This window comes from Thermoascus crustaceus (genome assembly GCF_041956765.1).
Source record: "Thermoascus crustaceus strain CBS 181.67 unplaced genomic scaffold VTN00scaffold_1, whole genome shotgun sequence".
Taxonomy (NCBI): Eukaryota; Fungi; Ascomycota; class Eurotiomycetes; order Eurotiales; family Thermoascaceae; genus Thermoascus; species Thermoascus crustaceus.
The window spans coordinates 6580891-6598343 of NW_027192527.1; the positions used below are offsets into that span (position 1 = coordinate 6580891).

A 17453-nucleotide genomic window follows, 5' to 3' on the forward strand; every position below is an offset into this window, starting at 1 on the left:
TCGGCACGAATCATCGCGGGGCGCGCCGTGTTACGTTGTGTCTACTGAAACTTAGATCCCCAGAGTGCTGATCCTGGCAAGTTAAGAGGAGTATGAGAACTATTATTGCTAATACCTCAGACGCTCCGGAAGAGCATCCGAGCTTCCTTCGGAACGCTTCCAGCATTACAGAACGCCGCTTCTGTTGCCCGGATCAAAAGTGTATCAACCAAGCCCAACTATACTCCGCTTAGCTATCCTGTGTGCCAACAACGTTAACCCCATCCTCGTCGTTTGTCAGCAGTCCGAATCCAACTTGTCTCATAGAGTGTCCTTTCCACATCAGCAGTATAATCAGTAAAAATACTAGCAAAGTCAAGAATGCTGCCATTCCAAACACCCAACCTGGTCCATTGACGGCCTCCAACCAGGACTCGATAAAGAATGGAACCGCGACTCCTAATCCAAGGCGGTATAACCCCATGATGCCACCCACTTCGGTAGCATGGCCACGGAAGCACTCCGCTATATAGTTTATAGCAATAGGAATGGATACCATAGCTGCAAATGTGATCATGAAGCTTCCAAGTGCCAGAGCCATATAGTGTAGGTGGTATTGGAGCGTTGCTCCAAATATACCAAGTCCAGCAGGCATGATGACGACAGACGGGATCCAGAGTGAATGTAGCCGGTACTCAGGTTTCCACACCCCTTGTTTCCGGTGTGCAATGGCAATTGGGATACGGTCATTCAGCATATATCCCCAGACTTGGGCACAGATAATTCCCATCCACAGGGAGAAGGTAACTGGAACAGTTAGAGTAGTTATTTCAAATTATTGGAGAAATACACGTACAGGCTGCATTCTGCTGCGGCGTGAACGCATAGCCGCCCTCCTCCTCCGGTTCTTGCAGGAAAACGGTCAGAAGGGTATTCACACTGACAAACCAACCAAAGAAGACCAGAGTAAAAGTTCCAGTGCATACAGCAACAGGTGAAAGTCCGATGAGAAACGGTGCTGCAGCGTACGTAGCCTAGCAAGGATCAGAGACATGTATCGATTAGAGTCAGGGGTTTATTCTAGCTCGACATTCGCCTTACCACTTGAGACGAAGACGTGCGTGGAGCGACCTTGTTTCCCGGAAAAAAAGTAGCGATCCTATTTGCCAGGAAAGCGTCCGGTCTTGGAGGATAATCTTTCTCGCCTGGTCGAGTGAAACCGGTTTCCTCCAGGAAGAAGAATCCTGAATTTGCAGAATCAGTCAGCGCAATATACCGGAGTTGCTGTGAGCCGACCTACCTAGCACGATGACAAGACATTGAAGACCAACCGTCCACCAGAATTCATTTTGCCATGAGACATGTTCAACTATAAATCCGCCAAATGTCGGACCAGCAACTGTGCCCATGAGAAATGACAGTGAGAACGTTGAAAAGGCCTTTCCACGCTCTTGAAGGAAGAAAATATCCATTATTGTACCGGCTCCTACGATCGATGGAATTGAACCAAAAATGCCTCCAAACAGTCTGGAGAGCACGAATGGAATGTAATTGTCCTTGTTGGTCATGCGAGCCGCCCAAATACCGCAACACATACATCCTATCAGGCTCCACCAGATGAGAGCACTCCGACCGAAAACGTGAGATAACGGGACCAAGAGGAGTGGCCCTCCTGCGAGCCCAGCCACGGCTGCAGATATCTAGAGAGAGGATTTTGTTGGCCTTGATCGTTGCACAAAAGTATATCTGCACTTACTGAATAAGAAACCTCGACAAGAGACTTGTGATACAGCCTTGCCTGGGCTACAAAGCCCAGCTGGTTCACTAAGGACGACGCCAATCCACTAAATGCTGACAAGCATAGAACCGCGAGAATAGTATATTTCTTACGCTGAGGCCAGTTCTTCGGATATTTTTCTTCAGCTTAGCCTTGCAATTGGAAGCCGTAACAGACAAGGAGAACGACATACCAAGGGATCTTTTGGATCTTCTGATGGCTGTGGCACCAGTGCAATGCCCCCTGGCTGCTTCTTGGGAATGGGAGCGGCATATCCCAGCTCAACCACCCCTTGTTCGGTCTCATTCTCAGAAACTTTCTTTTCCTGGGAGCTCATAATGGAGACTTAACGTAAGCGTTCAACGGGATGAAGATGGATACTAGTCACAACCTTTCAGATAGGAAGGCATTCTGGTGACTTCTGTCGGACTTTCTCGAACTATATCCGCTAACACAAGCAATTGCCAAGCGTCCTCCATTCGGAACCGTTCCGAAACGCGGGGAAATCGACCAGGTTTCCCCGGATCCGTAGGCCTGTTCCTGCGGACGACCCCGGAAGGAGCCCCCGAGATGCTCCACGGATTACCCCGGATTAGTGGGTCCATTCATTACACTGTCACGACATGCATAACAAGATGGATTAGATCCCATACGTCTATCCCAGGTGCCTACCAAGCGTTAAATCTGCCGCGATGAACAGCCGATTATGACGACGATACAAGAGGCGAGAGTTGAACTCACAGTAGTAACACGAGAATACCGAAATACGGCCCATCTCTATTCCGTCCGAGGTAGCCAACGCAAGGATAAGTAGATTAGGACGAGACAGACTTCGAGGACCTCGGGTCACGATTGTCGTGCTACGCTGTGCAATGGATTTCTTCCTGCTGGCTACGGCATTGTCAGACGGCGACGGAACCCTCACCGGCGCCGAACAGCCGAAGATCCAGAAACCGCCGGTCTATGGAGCTGGCAATTAAGACATGGCGGGGACCACCAATGGCCTATAAAGGTGCATCCAGCTGCTCAGCGTCGTTCTAAAGCGAGTAATCCAGGTTATCCTTTGTTGTTGGAATAGCTACTAATTAAGATTTAATCCAAAATCCCGATCATTCTAGAGAACTTCCTCTCGCTCGCCAGCAACGTTCGTCTCCTGGGAAAATGGGCTCCATGTATTCGCCATTCTGCGTCCCTTTCAATCCCAATACACTTCGCACCCCGCGTAGAATCCGCATGATCTGCGTGGGAGCCGGAATGGCTGGTTTGACACTGGCATACAAGATTGAGCATGAACAGAAACTGGGAGCCTTTGTCGACTTCACCATCTACGAGAGACAGGTAAGGTGTTTGAAATTAATTTTATATCAGCGCAAGTGAACCTGACCGCAATAAACTGCTGCTTTAGGATGATGTTGGTGGCACATGGTTAGCGAATCGATATCCGGGACTGACCTGTGACGTTCCCATCCACATCTACACACTTCCCTGGTGCCCCAAGCATGACTGGTCCAGCTTTATGGCCCCAGGACCAGAAATTCGGCAGTACATCAGAGATGCTAGCGAGAAATTCGACCTTGTAAAATTTGTGCGCTTCAATTCCAAGGTAATCTCTGCCACGTGGAACGACGACGTCGGGAGATGGGACCTGGAGAGTAAGTGCTATGTCATCTTGCTTTGATGCGAGAAGGACGCTGCTAACTGAGAGTGGTAGTCCAGAGAAATGGAGAAATCATTTATGATTCGTGTGAAGTTTTAGTGGGAGCAGTAGGGACACAAAAGTACGTAGAATTGACATCAATGACCACCAGGGACTAACCCAAGACATCTCAGCACACCGTTTGAACCACAGATTCCAGGACTTTCGAAATTTCAGGGGAAATTCGTCCACACAGGAGATTGGTGAGTGCCATAGCTCTGTGCTGCTTCTTTTCCATCGTCACCGCCCTCTCTTCGGCCAAGCTAAGAACCAAAAGGGATGATGGATTGGATTGTAAGGACAAACGGATTGCAGTCATCGGGAATGGCTCTTCAGGGATTCAGTGTTTCGGTGCGTTACAAAAGGAAGCAAAGAGCATCGTACACTATATCCGGGGCCCCACCTGGATCTCTATGAACTATTTGGCTCAGTTCACTAAAGACGGATCGAACTTTGCATGTAAGTTCGGATGCTCGGGAATACCTTGGTCTCCTATTTTATTATGGAGAAAGTGCAGTTATGCTAATAACCAAACAATAGACTCACCCAAAGAGAAGGAATCTTTCAAGGACCCAACAGCGCTCCTTGCCTACCGTCAAAGACTTGAATCGCTCGCGAATGGCATTTTCAAGAATCTGGTGTTTCAGGACACCTGTCAGGATGTGAAGAAGGAGTTCCGCGCCTCGGTCGAGAAGCTAATGAAGGAGCGGCTTGCTTCTCACCCTGAACTACATGGTCGTTTGATTCCACAGTACGAACCGTGGTGCCGAAGACTTACACCCGGCGATGATTATCTCGCTGCCATCCAGCAGCCCAATGCCAAGCTTGTTGACACTCCCATTGAGTCGGTGACATCTACTGGGCTGCGTACCGCTGATGGTCACACTGAAGAATTCGACATCATTATTGCCGCCACAGGCTTTGTAAACTCACGCGTTGTTCCCTGGACCATGACTGGTCTGCATGGACAAACTCTTGCCTCCCTCTGGAAGGACGACGTGGATGGATACTTATCCGTGTGCGCTCCATCCATGCCCAACTACTTCTCCATTGGCTGTGGACCTAATTACACCATTGCCAATGGCAGCGTGCTTTCGTCCTTCGGTTTTGTGTCTGACTATGTCCTCAAGTGGGCGCGCAAGATCGCCACAGAGGACATTAGGAGTATTGTACCCCGAGACGACGTTATCAAGCAATACAACATTTACCTCCAGGAGGTCCTACGCCGCACAGCGTGGAATGGTGATTGCAAGTCCTGGTATCGCAAGGGGCGCACCAACCAGTATCGTACCGGAATAACAGCAATCTATCCCGGCAGCCTGATGCATTTCCGCAGCATGCTCGAAGAGATTCGAGGCGAAGACTTTGATATTAAGTACCGCTCGCCGAACCGCTTCCGCTTCTATGGAAATGGCTTGACTGATCTTGACATGACTGATGGAGCAGATTTAGCATTCTACCTGCAGGACACCTTCAGAAAAGAAAATATGCTGTAATTTAAGAGTTCTGTTCAGCTAGATCAGTATTATCATTTGTCTCAAGATTCCAGGCGCATAAATTTCCTCGATTAGCAACTATATATCTTTTTGATAAGGTCAAAATGGCAAGCTGAAAGCTCAAAGGCCTCCACTGTAAACTTTTAATCACATCTATTGTGACAGCGCTCAGGCATAGCAATTAATGTATTAACTATGGTAGCTAGTCCTACAAGATCCAAAGTACGAGGAAAGAAAGAAGAATTATGGGCATAGTAGTGTTACGGCACAACCTAAGGATCTCCGACCGAGCAATGAGGAGGACCTATCACGTGATGATGGAGCAAATCAGCGGAAATGATCCATCCATAGTCATGATCCACTGGATAGGTATTTCCGGGCAGAACTCAGCATGTATATAAGACACTTCTTAACCATGGGGATTAGGACCCTGTGGTCAACTCAATAGCAATCTTGATAGTAAAATTGCTAGTAATGGCCTATTCATCTATCTCTTTCCCTTGCTTTCTGTCTTCAAGATAAACCCAACGAGCCTCCGCCTAAGAAGTCTTAGGTCCGCCGTTATATTCCTTCAGTCCAGACAGGCAATCTCAGCATATGTGCAACTGTGGCTGTTTGCGATGCGATATGTTGAGCACCTGACCGACGTAAGTCTCTGTAAAGAACAACATGGAGATCAAAAGCCTTCCAGTCCGATGAGGGAAGAAGCAAGCCGTCAGCTTGCCATGTTGGCCCAATGACTTGGGTTCGAGTTGCAGGAGATCGAGCAGCTCTGCCTGCAGACCGACGAGAAGACTGTGACTCAGGACTTCCTGTGCGCCAGACGACCCTGTCAGCTGTACATCTATAAGCAAAGATGGGAAAAACATGCTGTCAGCAAGGTGGTTCAGTTGCTTGGACATGTCAGACCAAGGGGTGATTATCAGGTTAGAATTCCCCCTCTTCCTCCCGCAGGTCTACAGTCCTGACCAGCCGGCGGCCGAGCATGCCACAATGTTCGCTGTCAAGCAGGACATAGTCTTCAGTTTTTTTTTGGACAAGAGCTCTTTCCTCCAGGATTCAGGGCTCCATGGTGGAGTTCAGAGGACAGAAACACCCTCGCAGGAGCTGGGGATCGCCCAGGAACCACGGCCACGTCCCCGCAGCCAGACAAACAGATCCAGGATGGCAAGCACACCTCGCAGCCGATTGTTTGGTCGCCGGTGAGCCTTGCACCGCACCCACCTGGAACCCCTGACCACCTGTCGGGCAATCAGATGCAGGCTGAAAACCAACCGTCGTCTCTAAGAGATGATCTCTAGGCCCAAGCTCTTGTCGTCCGAGTGCCATGGGCAGCGGGGTTTGAAGATGAGAACAGCAATGCCCCGTTGAACACCTTGGTGTACATGCCTCATCACCGTGGAGCCCGGGAAATACTCAACTTGTGGTTCCAGTCCCAGAACAGCCACCTAATTGTTTTCTTTCTGTTCAAGAGCCGTCAATATTGCAAATTTCTCATTAATGATACAGACCAGGGATACCACCTGACATTTGTGGCCGCCCTCTCCAATAATAACCACTTCCTGGCGTACGAAGACGGCAAAGTCGCATATGTAAACACCAAGGATGTCTATGAGACAGCCCGCGAGACAGGACTTATTGTGTCTACATATCTTGAACATCACATTCCATTGATGCACTTTGGTGCATATATGTCAAATTTCAATCCAAAAACAGGAAAGAGAGCTGTGCATAGCAACATTCCTACTGATGCATTAACAGAGTGTTGCCATAAGCCCGAATTTCGCAGCTCTACACACTAGGTAGATAGAATTACTGTCTTAGATTATGACATCCTCACATATGTCTGCGGGTATCAGAAGAACTAGTCACCCCTACACTCTTTGCTTGTATCCTACCTCGCCATCGAGGCTTATGGTCCGCTTCACCGTCGCTCATCGTACCTGTCGTTTCATGAGGGCGCCGAAAATGGCCTCCTCCAGCAGCACCCCCCCGAACTGGACCCTGGCCAGCACCCGGCCGCCATGGCTATAAATGCACTCTCCCCCACCCACCCCTCCAGTCAACCTCCATCACGATCCTTCAACATCAGCGACGACGTCGCCAGCGCTGGATACTCCAGTGTGCTTGCTCGCCGCTGGTTTCTGATCATCTCCCACGGTCACCACCTCGACTTCCGCAGCTGTCTCGCCCCGCTTCCAGTGCGAGACTTCGACCATGGGTGGTCGGCGATGACGTGATGGCCAACACGTCGCTGCAAGTGAGACTTCCAGCGTAACTTCTCTGACGGACGCCGACGACGGACCGTTCGAACCCAGTTCCGAGACAGACTTGACTGAATCAGATTGCCTTCCTCCGCCGCCTCGAAAAATTGGCCAGAATGGCCGTCCATCGTCCCGTCAAGCGGACTCCCAGCAGCCTTCTGCACCGAGTCCCGTAAAAGCTCCAAAGTGTCTGCCGTTGAGCTGGTGCATCGGGCCCGTTACGAAGACCCCGCTGATGATACAGACAAGGATCTCTTGAAGGTGCCGGAGGATTATGGCAAGTCTAAAAATACCAAAAAACAGAATGTCTGACTTCAGGATCGCTGGGCTCGGTCAGTCTCGGCACAACCAAGGCTTCGGGCTGTGAATAGGCGATGTGATGGACTACCCCACTGACCGATCCGCCAGATACTGCCGGACCAAAGCGATCGAGCCGTTAGCTGATCTGAAGTGGGAAGATGCAGAAGAAGCTTTACCGCAGGTGTCTCCAAACGACATACACCGGTTCCTGAATTGGTGTCTCAAGCTACAATACAACCCGAACGGCTGCTGACTGAAAGGCTACAATAAAGCAAGTGCACTGGAAGGGGATTAGAAGTATTTCTGAGTCTACTACACATGAGTCACCAAGAAGACGATGAGTAAGGAGATGGGTGAGGCTGTTCTCACAGTGCGCTCCCACCATCTGGTCCCCAAATGTCGTCTAGATGGGGATCTGTCCTGAATCGACTGACAGGGTATGCGACACTTGGCCGACAAGCATGGCCTTGACAAACAGCCGCGTGAGAACATTCCTGTCTACATTAAAGACATGGTTCCATTCAATGAGACGATCCTCCAAACCCGGCAAAAGCGGTTTGACCTGGAGTTCTAATGACTTCTCCTCTGCTTCTACAATACGGTTGGACTGTTCATGGTCAGTCGGAAGAAGGCAATTTTGTCCCTTCAGTACAAGCATCTGCAGGTGACGCTGCAGCGGGATCTGCATGGGGGGCCCCCCATCCCCATGGCGGAGATCCGGCCGGAATTTGTGAAGAGTGTGTTGGGGATGAAGAAGCTGTAAGTGCCCTCCAGCTCTGATCAACTGCGATGCGCGACACCGGAAGGTCTTCCCTCTTGAAGGAGCAATTTCTGTTAATACTGATCGATGAACTAGCAATACGTTTCCGTTACCGGAGATTGTCTATGGTGTCTTGCTGCTCTTCAGTCCCCATATCTTTCTCTTTGGTGAGTGAAGTCTATACCACACCTCACCATTGGGCCTTCCTAATCGGAATAAATTTCTACGTGACGAAGCCTCTGCTACAAGCCAACGAAATCCAGGCCATTCATAGTGATGAGAAGTCATGCAACTACTTGAAAATGTTACCTCAACTGTCCCCTATCAAATATGTCCTTCACTAATTACAGGCGCCAGCACGGGATTATCAAAATAACATTGCTGAGGGTGAGATCTTTTGTTCAGAACCACTCAATTAATGTGTAGAGCATGGCATCGAGAGCTCTGTTTACGATTGGTGCTATGTGAACAGCCGAAGAGGTATACATTGATGTGTGTCTGGATCTTGACCATCTTTGATGCAGCTTGCAAGAGACACGGCAACTCCTCTCTTAGACCAAAGCTCTGCCTTTTCGGTATTAACGGTCATTTGTAGTGCTTCATCTATAGCTAGGAAGATCACTTGATGGAGCTTTGCGGGGAAGAATATATTGCACTTTCAAAGCTTCTTGGCTGTCCAGAACTGCATATTCACTGGACTTGTTTGTAGGCACAATATCGCCGTTGGAGTCCAGCTCATATAGAGGGACTTCCATCTTGACAATTTTTGGTAGAGTTAGCTTGACGATAACGTTGAATATATAGATGAGTGAACGAAAGAATCTGCATCATAAACTGTTTCCTCATCCAAATCACAATGTTTTCTACTGGTATTTCCATGGTATCTCCACCGCATGAGACACTTCTCTGAGCACTGTATTGTGTGCTTTAGGCACTAGATGTCGTCCAATCCGATCAAATTTCTACCACACCTATGCTCAGCAGCCTCTGTCCGTTCAGCCTTGCAGGAGTTATGCATGACAGGTGTATTTTCAGAGTTGACGGCTAAGGGGCGCCTAGCTTTTACAAGCACTGGAGCCGAAAATGCTGCAGCTTTGAAGGATAACCAGGAAGGACACTTATTGGTAAGGTCTGTCTCACGAACAGTGCTAGAGCCCCCAACAGCAAAAAGGCAATGGGAACTTCAGGATATGGGGTGTGCGTGGCCTTGACTGCTACTGCAGTATATCTTTATATATGATAAGGTAATTTTCTCGAAGTGCTTTAGTATTTGGGTGCACAGTCTGGCTCCTGAACCTTTTCCATTGTGATAGAACTGGGTTCCAGTATCAAGTTAGCTAGATTAAGAAGAGAGTCTACTTTCCACATGACTACAACTTAATAGGTTGCTGCCTTGTATACCGCCTTGTTTGCAATATTTGTTTTGAGTTCTGCTTTGTATATCTGATTGTGGCTGTGTAGCTACCATGTCAACTGGCGTTTTAGGAGTGAGGAAATAAACCAATAGTCTGCCTTGTGTGATGTGTTGGTGGGTAATAAAGTTCTCAGTTGAGTGAACTGGACAAGACATTGCAAGGCCCTGGGCGACACACAGCTCAAGGCACACCCATGTTTATTGTGCATGCACCCCAGCGCACGAACTGTTGGTCAATTAATACCTGAATTTGCACCAGAAACAAATACAACTAGAACAGTTGCATACCTATGGACTGTTAGTGTTGTGACCAGTTAATCTGCAGCACATTTTTCCTTATGTTGCTCCAGCCATGAATATTTCCACAAACCTCGCCTTTGTTAGACCAGACATAGTTGTAATGAAAAGGATAGTAGCAATTATAATGACAATAATTTGAGTGACAGAGTTTCCCACTGCATTACAGACAATAACAGGGCCTAAGAGGTGAACAATAATGAGAAACGCAACCAGAGTTTGAGCTATCTGAGATAATAAGGAGCCGGAGGGAAGTATTTGAAGGAGGGCAGGTCATTCTAGAGAATCAGGGTGCTGTTGTAGATGGAGAAGAAGCGGCTGTCAGGGGCTAGAAACCTCACGTCAGTACATATATAGGTCAGGTTAGGTGTTTAATATACCTACCTTAGCTAGTACCTTGATGAGTGAGGCTTTGGAGCGTTGGTCTGGGAAAACAACAGAAGTAACTAAAAAGAATAAGAAAGATAAAACAAAAACTGATACTCTCTCTGCAGCCAATAATTCTCTTTTTTTGTCCATATTTGAATTTTCATAAGAGCATATAAAAGAAAAATAATTCTTTTTTTACTCTCTTTGGAAAAAATCTAGCTACTAGCTTCTATTAGCAGAAGATGCTGCTAAACTTTTGTACATAACTGTTATGACTCAGGCTTGGCACAGAGATTGTTCAAGCACAAACGATACTTGAGAAATTGAGATATTTGCTTTTCCTATCAAGGAAGATAAAAAGGGAGGTCGAACAGAAGAAATGAAAGACAGTCTTATTAAGAAGTCCCTCTTGACAACATGTAACTTACCTCTCTTCTGATAACATGGAATTTTTTTAGCCAACTGTCTCAGCAGCCTTTTATATTATTGGTGTTATATAGCCTCACATCCTCTAGATTTCTGGAACTTCCAAGCTGTCGAATCTATCGCATGTTATGCATAAGCTATTTGTATTGTGTTCTGGCCCAGGATGTTGCATTGGGTGAAACCTGCTGTCTGGATTTGTCTTTGTCCCATTATGTCAGGGACCCGACCCCTGACGTGGAGGGATGTCGGCGGAGATTTCCACCAAGGCGGAGCCCTTGGCGGGCAGGGAAGGGTTGGCGGAGGATTCCACTGGAGACAGCTAGGCGGAGGTTTTGCTATATAGAACAAAGAAAAGGGAACAATGGGAGGAACAAAGGAAAGAAAGAATAAAAGATTGGAAGATGATGGAAGATTCCTCCCTCCCAGGGAGGATTTGCTCACGAGCGAGCAAGATATATAAAGGTGGAGGAAGGGCCTTTAGTTAGATTCTCTTCCTTCTCTCCTCCAAGCCTTAGGCACTTTAGTTATATAGCTTTCCTAATAGAAGGATTTACGCTGCCTAATACATTACCACTGTCAGGAATCAGGTCGAGGCATAGTAGTAGGGAAATTGTCCTTTTTACAAGGTAAAGTAAAACATTGTCAGGCATCACAGCTTAAACACAAGACATCTTTATGTCAGATTTGAAAGGTAAAAGAAGACATTTATGTAGTGAAGAAAAGATACATTCTCATTGTTGTTCTGTAGTAATCCTTAGTTTATGGCCCCTTTTCCATTTGCATATTGAACAGGTGCAATATGAGAAGCTTCTGCGCTGGGGAAGCTCGTCGATGAAGGGAGCGAATGACCCAGTATCAACAAGCTAAGGGCTTAGGACCCCAATTCTCTGTATCAGACCTCCAGGTGAGCTAATTCAGGCCTCTCCTTACCTGGCAGAAAGCTCTTTGTAGGGCCTCACTGTTCCGCAACATAGGGAATCACTGGTAGCCAGCTAACAATTTATTGCTTTAATTCTTTGAAGAAAGAGAGAAGGTGATATATAGACTTGTGCACTTGAGCCCTCTCCTTCATCAATGGCATGAACCAACAACAAAACTGCCAATCCAATTGACCATCAAACACCTGTGCTAGTGATACCCTGAGAAGCTTACAGAAGCTTTCTGTGCTCAGTCTGTTAGCATATGCTATTCAAGAGACAACAACAAAGGCATGGAAGACAAAAAAAAACACTTGCCTGGACTTCTCTTAACATGAGCAGAAAGGTGTAGGGTAACCAGCAGGCTGGGCACAGCAAGCATCTCCACATTGGGCAGCAAGTAGCCAGGTATTGCCATTGCAAACTGCAATTGCCTGAAAGTTATTGGCACAGGCATAGGTGCCTGCTGCACTGCAAGGGCTGCCAATCTGAACTTGTGCAGAAGCAGTAGCAGCCAGCAAGGCAAGAACAGACACAATTTGAAGAAGTTGCATGATGACAGAGTTGGTCAAAAGGTCTGAAGTGTAGAAGAGATGGGAGACAGATAAAATGCTTAGTTGAGTAATGTGTTGGGAAAAGAGACTGTGTTGTGTCTAAAGATTGATTTTGGGAGGAGGGGTATTTATATTCATTTTTGTTGGTCTGTACTCTCAAATCAACAGAGACCCTAAAGGGTTTCCAAACTCAGTGGCCACACCAGGGATATTTTGAGAACCCCTGGTCACCCCATTCATTCCTTATGATTTGGATACTGAGTGAGACTCAAATCCTTCCTGGCCACTCTGCACAGCCTTGAGAAACGTTGCCATACATGTTTTGGTTCACACACCATGTCAGATTCCAGCTGGACTTGAGCATCACTCTCTGGCTTGATGGTGTCAATTTGGCCAATTGAGCCATTTGTAGCTGCCACAAGAACTAGCAAAGAAGGCTGCTAAAAAAATCATTCTAGCCTCTGTCCTTGTAGGAATAAGAAATGAGTGCATTCTATGTTATTATTATGGGGTGGGCAGGTGCTTCTACATCTGATCAGGTTCCTTCGAAGCCGGGTCCCAAAGCCATATAACTTCAAAGACCTACCACATGTAACTAGCATAGATAGCACTTTCTACAATCAAGCATTTTGGGTTCTTTACTATATTTCTTCTATTGTACAGCAGCAAAAACAGCCCCTCACCATTTCTTCTGTAAAGCCTAAGCAGAACACTCATGCCATGCAGCCTGCTTCATTGTAGAAGCAAGTCCCATAATCACCACCACATTATCTAAGAGATGCACTGTTTGCACCACTGGAGACTTGCAAAATACCATTGTCTACTGCTCTCTCAGATGTTACAGTCTTACAGATAAAGGTATAATCTTATTGTCGCAGCCCAAAGCCTCTGAAGACTCAGCAAACAGACAAATTAAAGAATCTTATTGCCTTTTTACCTCTTCCACAGTTGCCCTCTAATGTCAGCAACTTTATGTTGCTCACTACATCCACACAGAGTCACACTCTCAGTTTGAGTTTACTAAGACCAATAGCAAAAATCCCTCATCATGACAATGACAATAATGCCTTGCTGTGCTTCAATGTATGATGCATTGCATATGTTTAGTGAGGCTGGACCTACAGAATGTACAAATAGGACAAGCTGAACAGCCCTATTGAAGTTCATTGGATATAGCAATGTGGGATGTAAGAACTTGTCCTAAATAGCAAAGAAATGCTGGAGAGGAAAGAATGGGTGGTGGTGAAGAGACTATGTGCAGGAATCACCGCCAGGGCCTATATGCATCTGTCAGTTGACCACAAAAAGAAATAATGAAAGAATACAGTAAAGGTAAGAAGGATATCAATGGGGAGGGAGGAGGGGGGTTTGCAGTCCATCAGAATGTTTGATAAGCCCACCTGACTGCTCACTAGACTTACTGTCAGCAAGAAGACAATGGTGGATGGATCTGTAAGTGCACAATCAGTGGCAGGGGTGCAGTAGTGCTGACGTGTTCTGGAATGGGGGTGGTCAGCCTGGATGTCAGAAAAATTGCACATCCAAGAAGGGCAAATGCTTGGTTAGATGGCAGGCTGGAGGGAAAACAGAGACATTAGAGCAAGAATGTTGACCCAGAAATAGGCAGATGGTTTATAGTTTGGAATTCAAAGCAGTGAGGAGGGCACCTAACCACAAATAGTGATATACATGATCACTAAACCCCATCCAGTAGCCCTCCAACTTGCTGCGGTATATCTATGTTCATATTGATGTACATGTACATATGGTATAAGTATCAGAGGGGAAGGAGGAGGGCGGCTCACCTTTTTCATCTATTTTAAGTTTTTTCTTTTTTGGGCTCGGAAACGCCCACAGGAAGGCCAGACTCTCTGGTAATATTGGGCCAACCACCCGGCAGGGGGGAAGGGTAGCGGATATCCTCCGAGTCAAGGGAAGGGAGGGGAGAGTGGGTGAGGAAGGATTGGTCAGAAGGAGGTGATTAAATGCGATGACCTCTTCTCTAACCTAGTGGTGGGGTCTGTCATAGCTGGAAGGCTCTATATGGACATTAAACTTGATTAATAATAATAACCTAGTGGAGGGTGGCGCCGTTGAAGGTGGGCGGGGTCTGGAGGGGGCTTTTTTTGGAAATTATTTGGTTTTCAGAAAGAAAGAACATTATTCTTTGTCTTTAAGTAGAAGTTATACTAAGTGCTGCCTACTAGTAAATTGGGGTTAATAATCTGGGAAGCTTCTGTATAGGGAAGCTAGTCAAACTGGAGGACAGGACTTGGAAGGTGATCACTTGACAGAGGAGGAATTCAAAGGAAGGCATAAATTTAGGGAAAGAATAAACACATAAATCAACCCATTCACAGATCAACATACTGTACAAGCCAGCCCAGTGCCTCTTTCCATACCCAATGAAGGGGTAGTATTAAAGGGATTCAATATAATGTACATTGTTGTAGAAAAAAGCTAACATAACATAAGGTGATAAGTTAAAGTCATAAACCCCTACCCCTGTCCCCCCAGCTTACGTGAGCTTGTCTATCCTTAGGCATTGAAGAGTGCCACAGTACATTATAGTAGCCAGTGTAACATAGCAACTGGCAATTAGGGTGGGTTAACAGTGCAGTGTATGGAGAGACTGCTTTAACTAAGCAGCCTTTAACTAGCTACCTACCTAAGTAAACTGTTATAATAGTGGACACTGACAATCACATAATTTAAGTAATTATCAAGTGTCACATTTTGGGCAGCAAGGGGATGATAAGTTGTACAGTTATACTCCATATCCATATGTACAATAAGTGTCCATGTCTTGCCCAGCCAAATGTGTGGAGATGAGAGACTTGAGTCCAGTCACAGCTGTAGTAATTATTGTCTTAGCAAGCTTGACTTGAAAGCTCTGGCAGAATTCAAAACATACCTCTGTTTTGGAATAGACTTGTCCTTCCGCAACATCCACAGTGTGTAAAACATCCCTTTAACACCCTCTACTTGAGCTGACCAGCAACTCTGTATGATCAAGTCCCAAAAGCAGCTTCTAAGCTGTTCACCTTATTCATGCAGAAGCACGCTCCTTTTGCCAGCACACTGCAGTATTTCAACCCAGCAGCAGAAGATGATGTATGACTAAGCCAAAATGATACTAGTAAAATAACCTCATTGATCTGGCAGGTTGGAGAGAGGAGCAGAAGAAGGCAGTGGCATCTTGGTCTTAGTCTCACATGTCATTGGCAGCGGGAACCCAAGACTGAAGGTAATCTATAGTCTTCCAACGTTGCTCGCAGGTAGGATCATCTGTTGTTTCCAGCTGGATGGATGACCACAGGACAAGTGGAGATTTTCATCCCCCTGTGATATTGACATCTTTAGGGGGGTTGTGAAAGAAAGCAGGAACATCCTGTAACAGGTCCAAGAAGGCGTCTATGTGAAATCGGCTGGATGTACCATATTGAGAAGGCCTTAAAGCTGCAGCACTCCAGGTGTTGTAACTAACCTGACAACACATATTGAACTGCAATCTTGAAGGGCAGATGCCATCACTGTCATACCACTCTGCAGCATCTTCATTGCTTTGAGAATCATAACCAGAATTGTCATGCTCAATATCTCCAGCATCTGCACTGCTTTCCAGTGGGCTCAGTAACACTGGCCCGCTGCTCAACAGCTGAGTGACGCTTGAGTCTTCATCACTCATAATGTAAACTAGGTCGCTGAGCTCCTGGACTCTCCTCTGAGATCCATTCTTTGAATTAATGATCCAGCTTGGAAGAAAGTTCTCTTTGATCTAAATATTCAGGGGAGAGAGGAAGAAGGGATAATGGTAGTTGGCAAAAATGTCATAAATAGTGGGAAAAAGAGACTTACATCCTAAGTATCCAGGTAAGTAAGGCAGAAGATAAGGGCAAATTGGCAGACTGGCCTTGGCGGCGTTACCTAGGTACCATTGACACGGCGGAGTTGCGTAACCGCATGTGGGTTAGGTTTCAAATAGGTGCCTTGGGAGCAGGGAAGGAAAAGATATTAAGTGTTTCAAGGGGAAGCTGATTTCACTAGTGACTGTAACTGGTTCTGACTCGCAAATAAATTAGGTCCTGGAATCATCTTCTTAGTGCCTGTCAATGAAATCAATTAAAAAATAGCCACTTCCAGACCCGTTGCCAACAAACTGGGCTGTGTCTCCCCCTGCATGGTACCTCTAAACTGCAGAGCTGCTCCATTGCCTGTTTGATAGGACAGAAGTGATGTGGACAGCACACCAACAAACTGGAAGGAAGCCCCCATATTCACACCTCCCGGCCCCTGCAATTCCCTCCTTTGATTCCACAAAGTTGACTTTCTACTAGAGGTCTCTCACAGCAGCCTTGCCGCAATCTCCGTTTTGGTTGCCGCAATCAATATGTCTAAGAAACATATGATTGTTCATGGCATCAATTTCTTATATCGCATCAATCACACTGCCAGGATACTCTGCCATGAATCTGTATGAGACTCTCTGATCATATTGAACTGCTACAGTCATATTTAAAAACAGTTTCCTCCCTTGGACACTGAAAATTATCTTTTCTACTTTATATACTAGATTAAATTCAATGAGCTAAGCAGGTGCTTGTTTACTACCTTCAAAGGCATCTGGGACAATACCAGAAGTATTTGGCAGAAAACATATATTCTATCAATCCCAGACACCCTACTTTCCCAACATGCTAACTCTAAAGTAACAACATTTGTTGTTGACATTTCATTTGAGGGCTAGACTGCTAAAATGCATGGGGATCTCAAATCCATGCAAGGTCATATGGTACACCATCTGGTGACAGACGAGCTGCCCAATGGATCATGGTTACATGGATGATGAGATTGCAATTCTGCAGCTGCAGTTTTATGCTAAGTTTTGTGAGCTAGGGGATACAACATGGCCGATTGTCTAGGCTTCAACTCAGAATGCATCGTGCCTTGTCAGAATAAGAGACCTGTTAACAATGCCATTGTCCTCCTAGTCCTAGCCCTCGGCGCAATATGCAAGTGGAGAGACTGACTTTTAGTTGGCCCTGTCAAGAACTTCTTCTCATTCCTGTAGGGAGGTGAGGCCCAAAAAGCACCACAGCTTGCTTGACCTTTGCAGCCGGGTAAGATCTTAGCTGGTATACTCATCATATCATTGGAAAACCCGAAAGCATCTTCCCCTGCGGAACCTCAGATAGCCCTAGTTG

The 17453-nt window shown here is 46.4% G+C and overlaps 4 protein-coding genes across 4 annotated transcripts; 3 read left to right on the forward strand and 1 right to left on the reverse strand.

Moving 5' to 3' along the window:
- Positions 1-229: 229 nt before the first annotated feature.
- Positions 230-2093, reverse strand: VTN00DRAFT_2406 (uncharacterized protein; the record flags this gene model as incomplete). Its single annotated transcript, XM_069428621.1, has 7 exons — positions 230-786; positions 836-1013; positions 1081-1223; positions 1280-1378; positions 1577-1679; positions 1736-1882; positions 1950-2093. 7 exons carry the CDS (start codon positions 2091-2093, stop codon positions 230-232), a joined length of 1371 nt encoding a protein of 456 aa, XP_069293108.1.
- A 917-nt stretch (positions 2094-3010) lies between these two features.
- Positions 3011-6249, forward strand: VTN00DRAFT_2407 (uncharacterized protein; the record flags this gene model as incomplete). The annotated part of the gene is made up of 7 exons (XM_069428622.1): positions 3011-3094; positions 3162-3408; positions 3468-3534; positions 3587-3655; positions 3730-3911; positions 3993-4944; positions 6012-6249. The coding sequence occupies 7 exons, from the start codon at positions 3011-3013 to the stop codon at positions 6247-6249; spliced, it is 1839 nt and encodes a 612-aa protein (XP_069293109.1).
- Positions 6250-6972: 723 nt separating this feature from the next.
- VTN00DRAFT_2408 (uncharacterized protein) lies at positions 6973-7524 on the forward strand (the record flags this gene model as incomplete). The annotated part of the gene is made up of 2 exons (XM_069428623.1): positions 6973-7184; positions 7293-7524. The coding sequence occupies 2 exons, from the start codon at positions 6973-6975 to the stop codon at positions 7522-7524; spliced, it is 444 nt and encodes a 147-aa protein (XP_069293110.1).
- Positions 7525-8125: 601 nt separating this feature from the next.
- On the forward strand, positions 8126-8447 carry VTN00DRAFT_2409 (uncharacterized protein; the record flags this gene model as incomplete). Its single annotated transcript, XM_069428624.1, has 2 exons — positions 8126-8271; positions 8369-8447. 2 exons carry the CDS (start codon positions 8126-8128, stop codon positions 8445-8447), a joined length of 225 nt encoding a protein of 74 aa, XP_069293111.1.
- Between the last annotated feature and the right edge of the window lie 9006 nt (positions 8448-17453).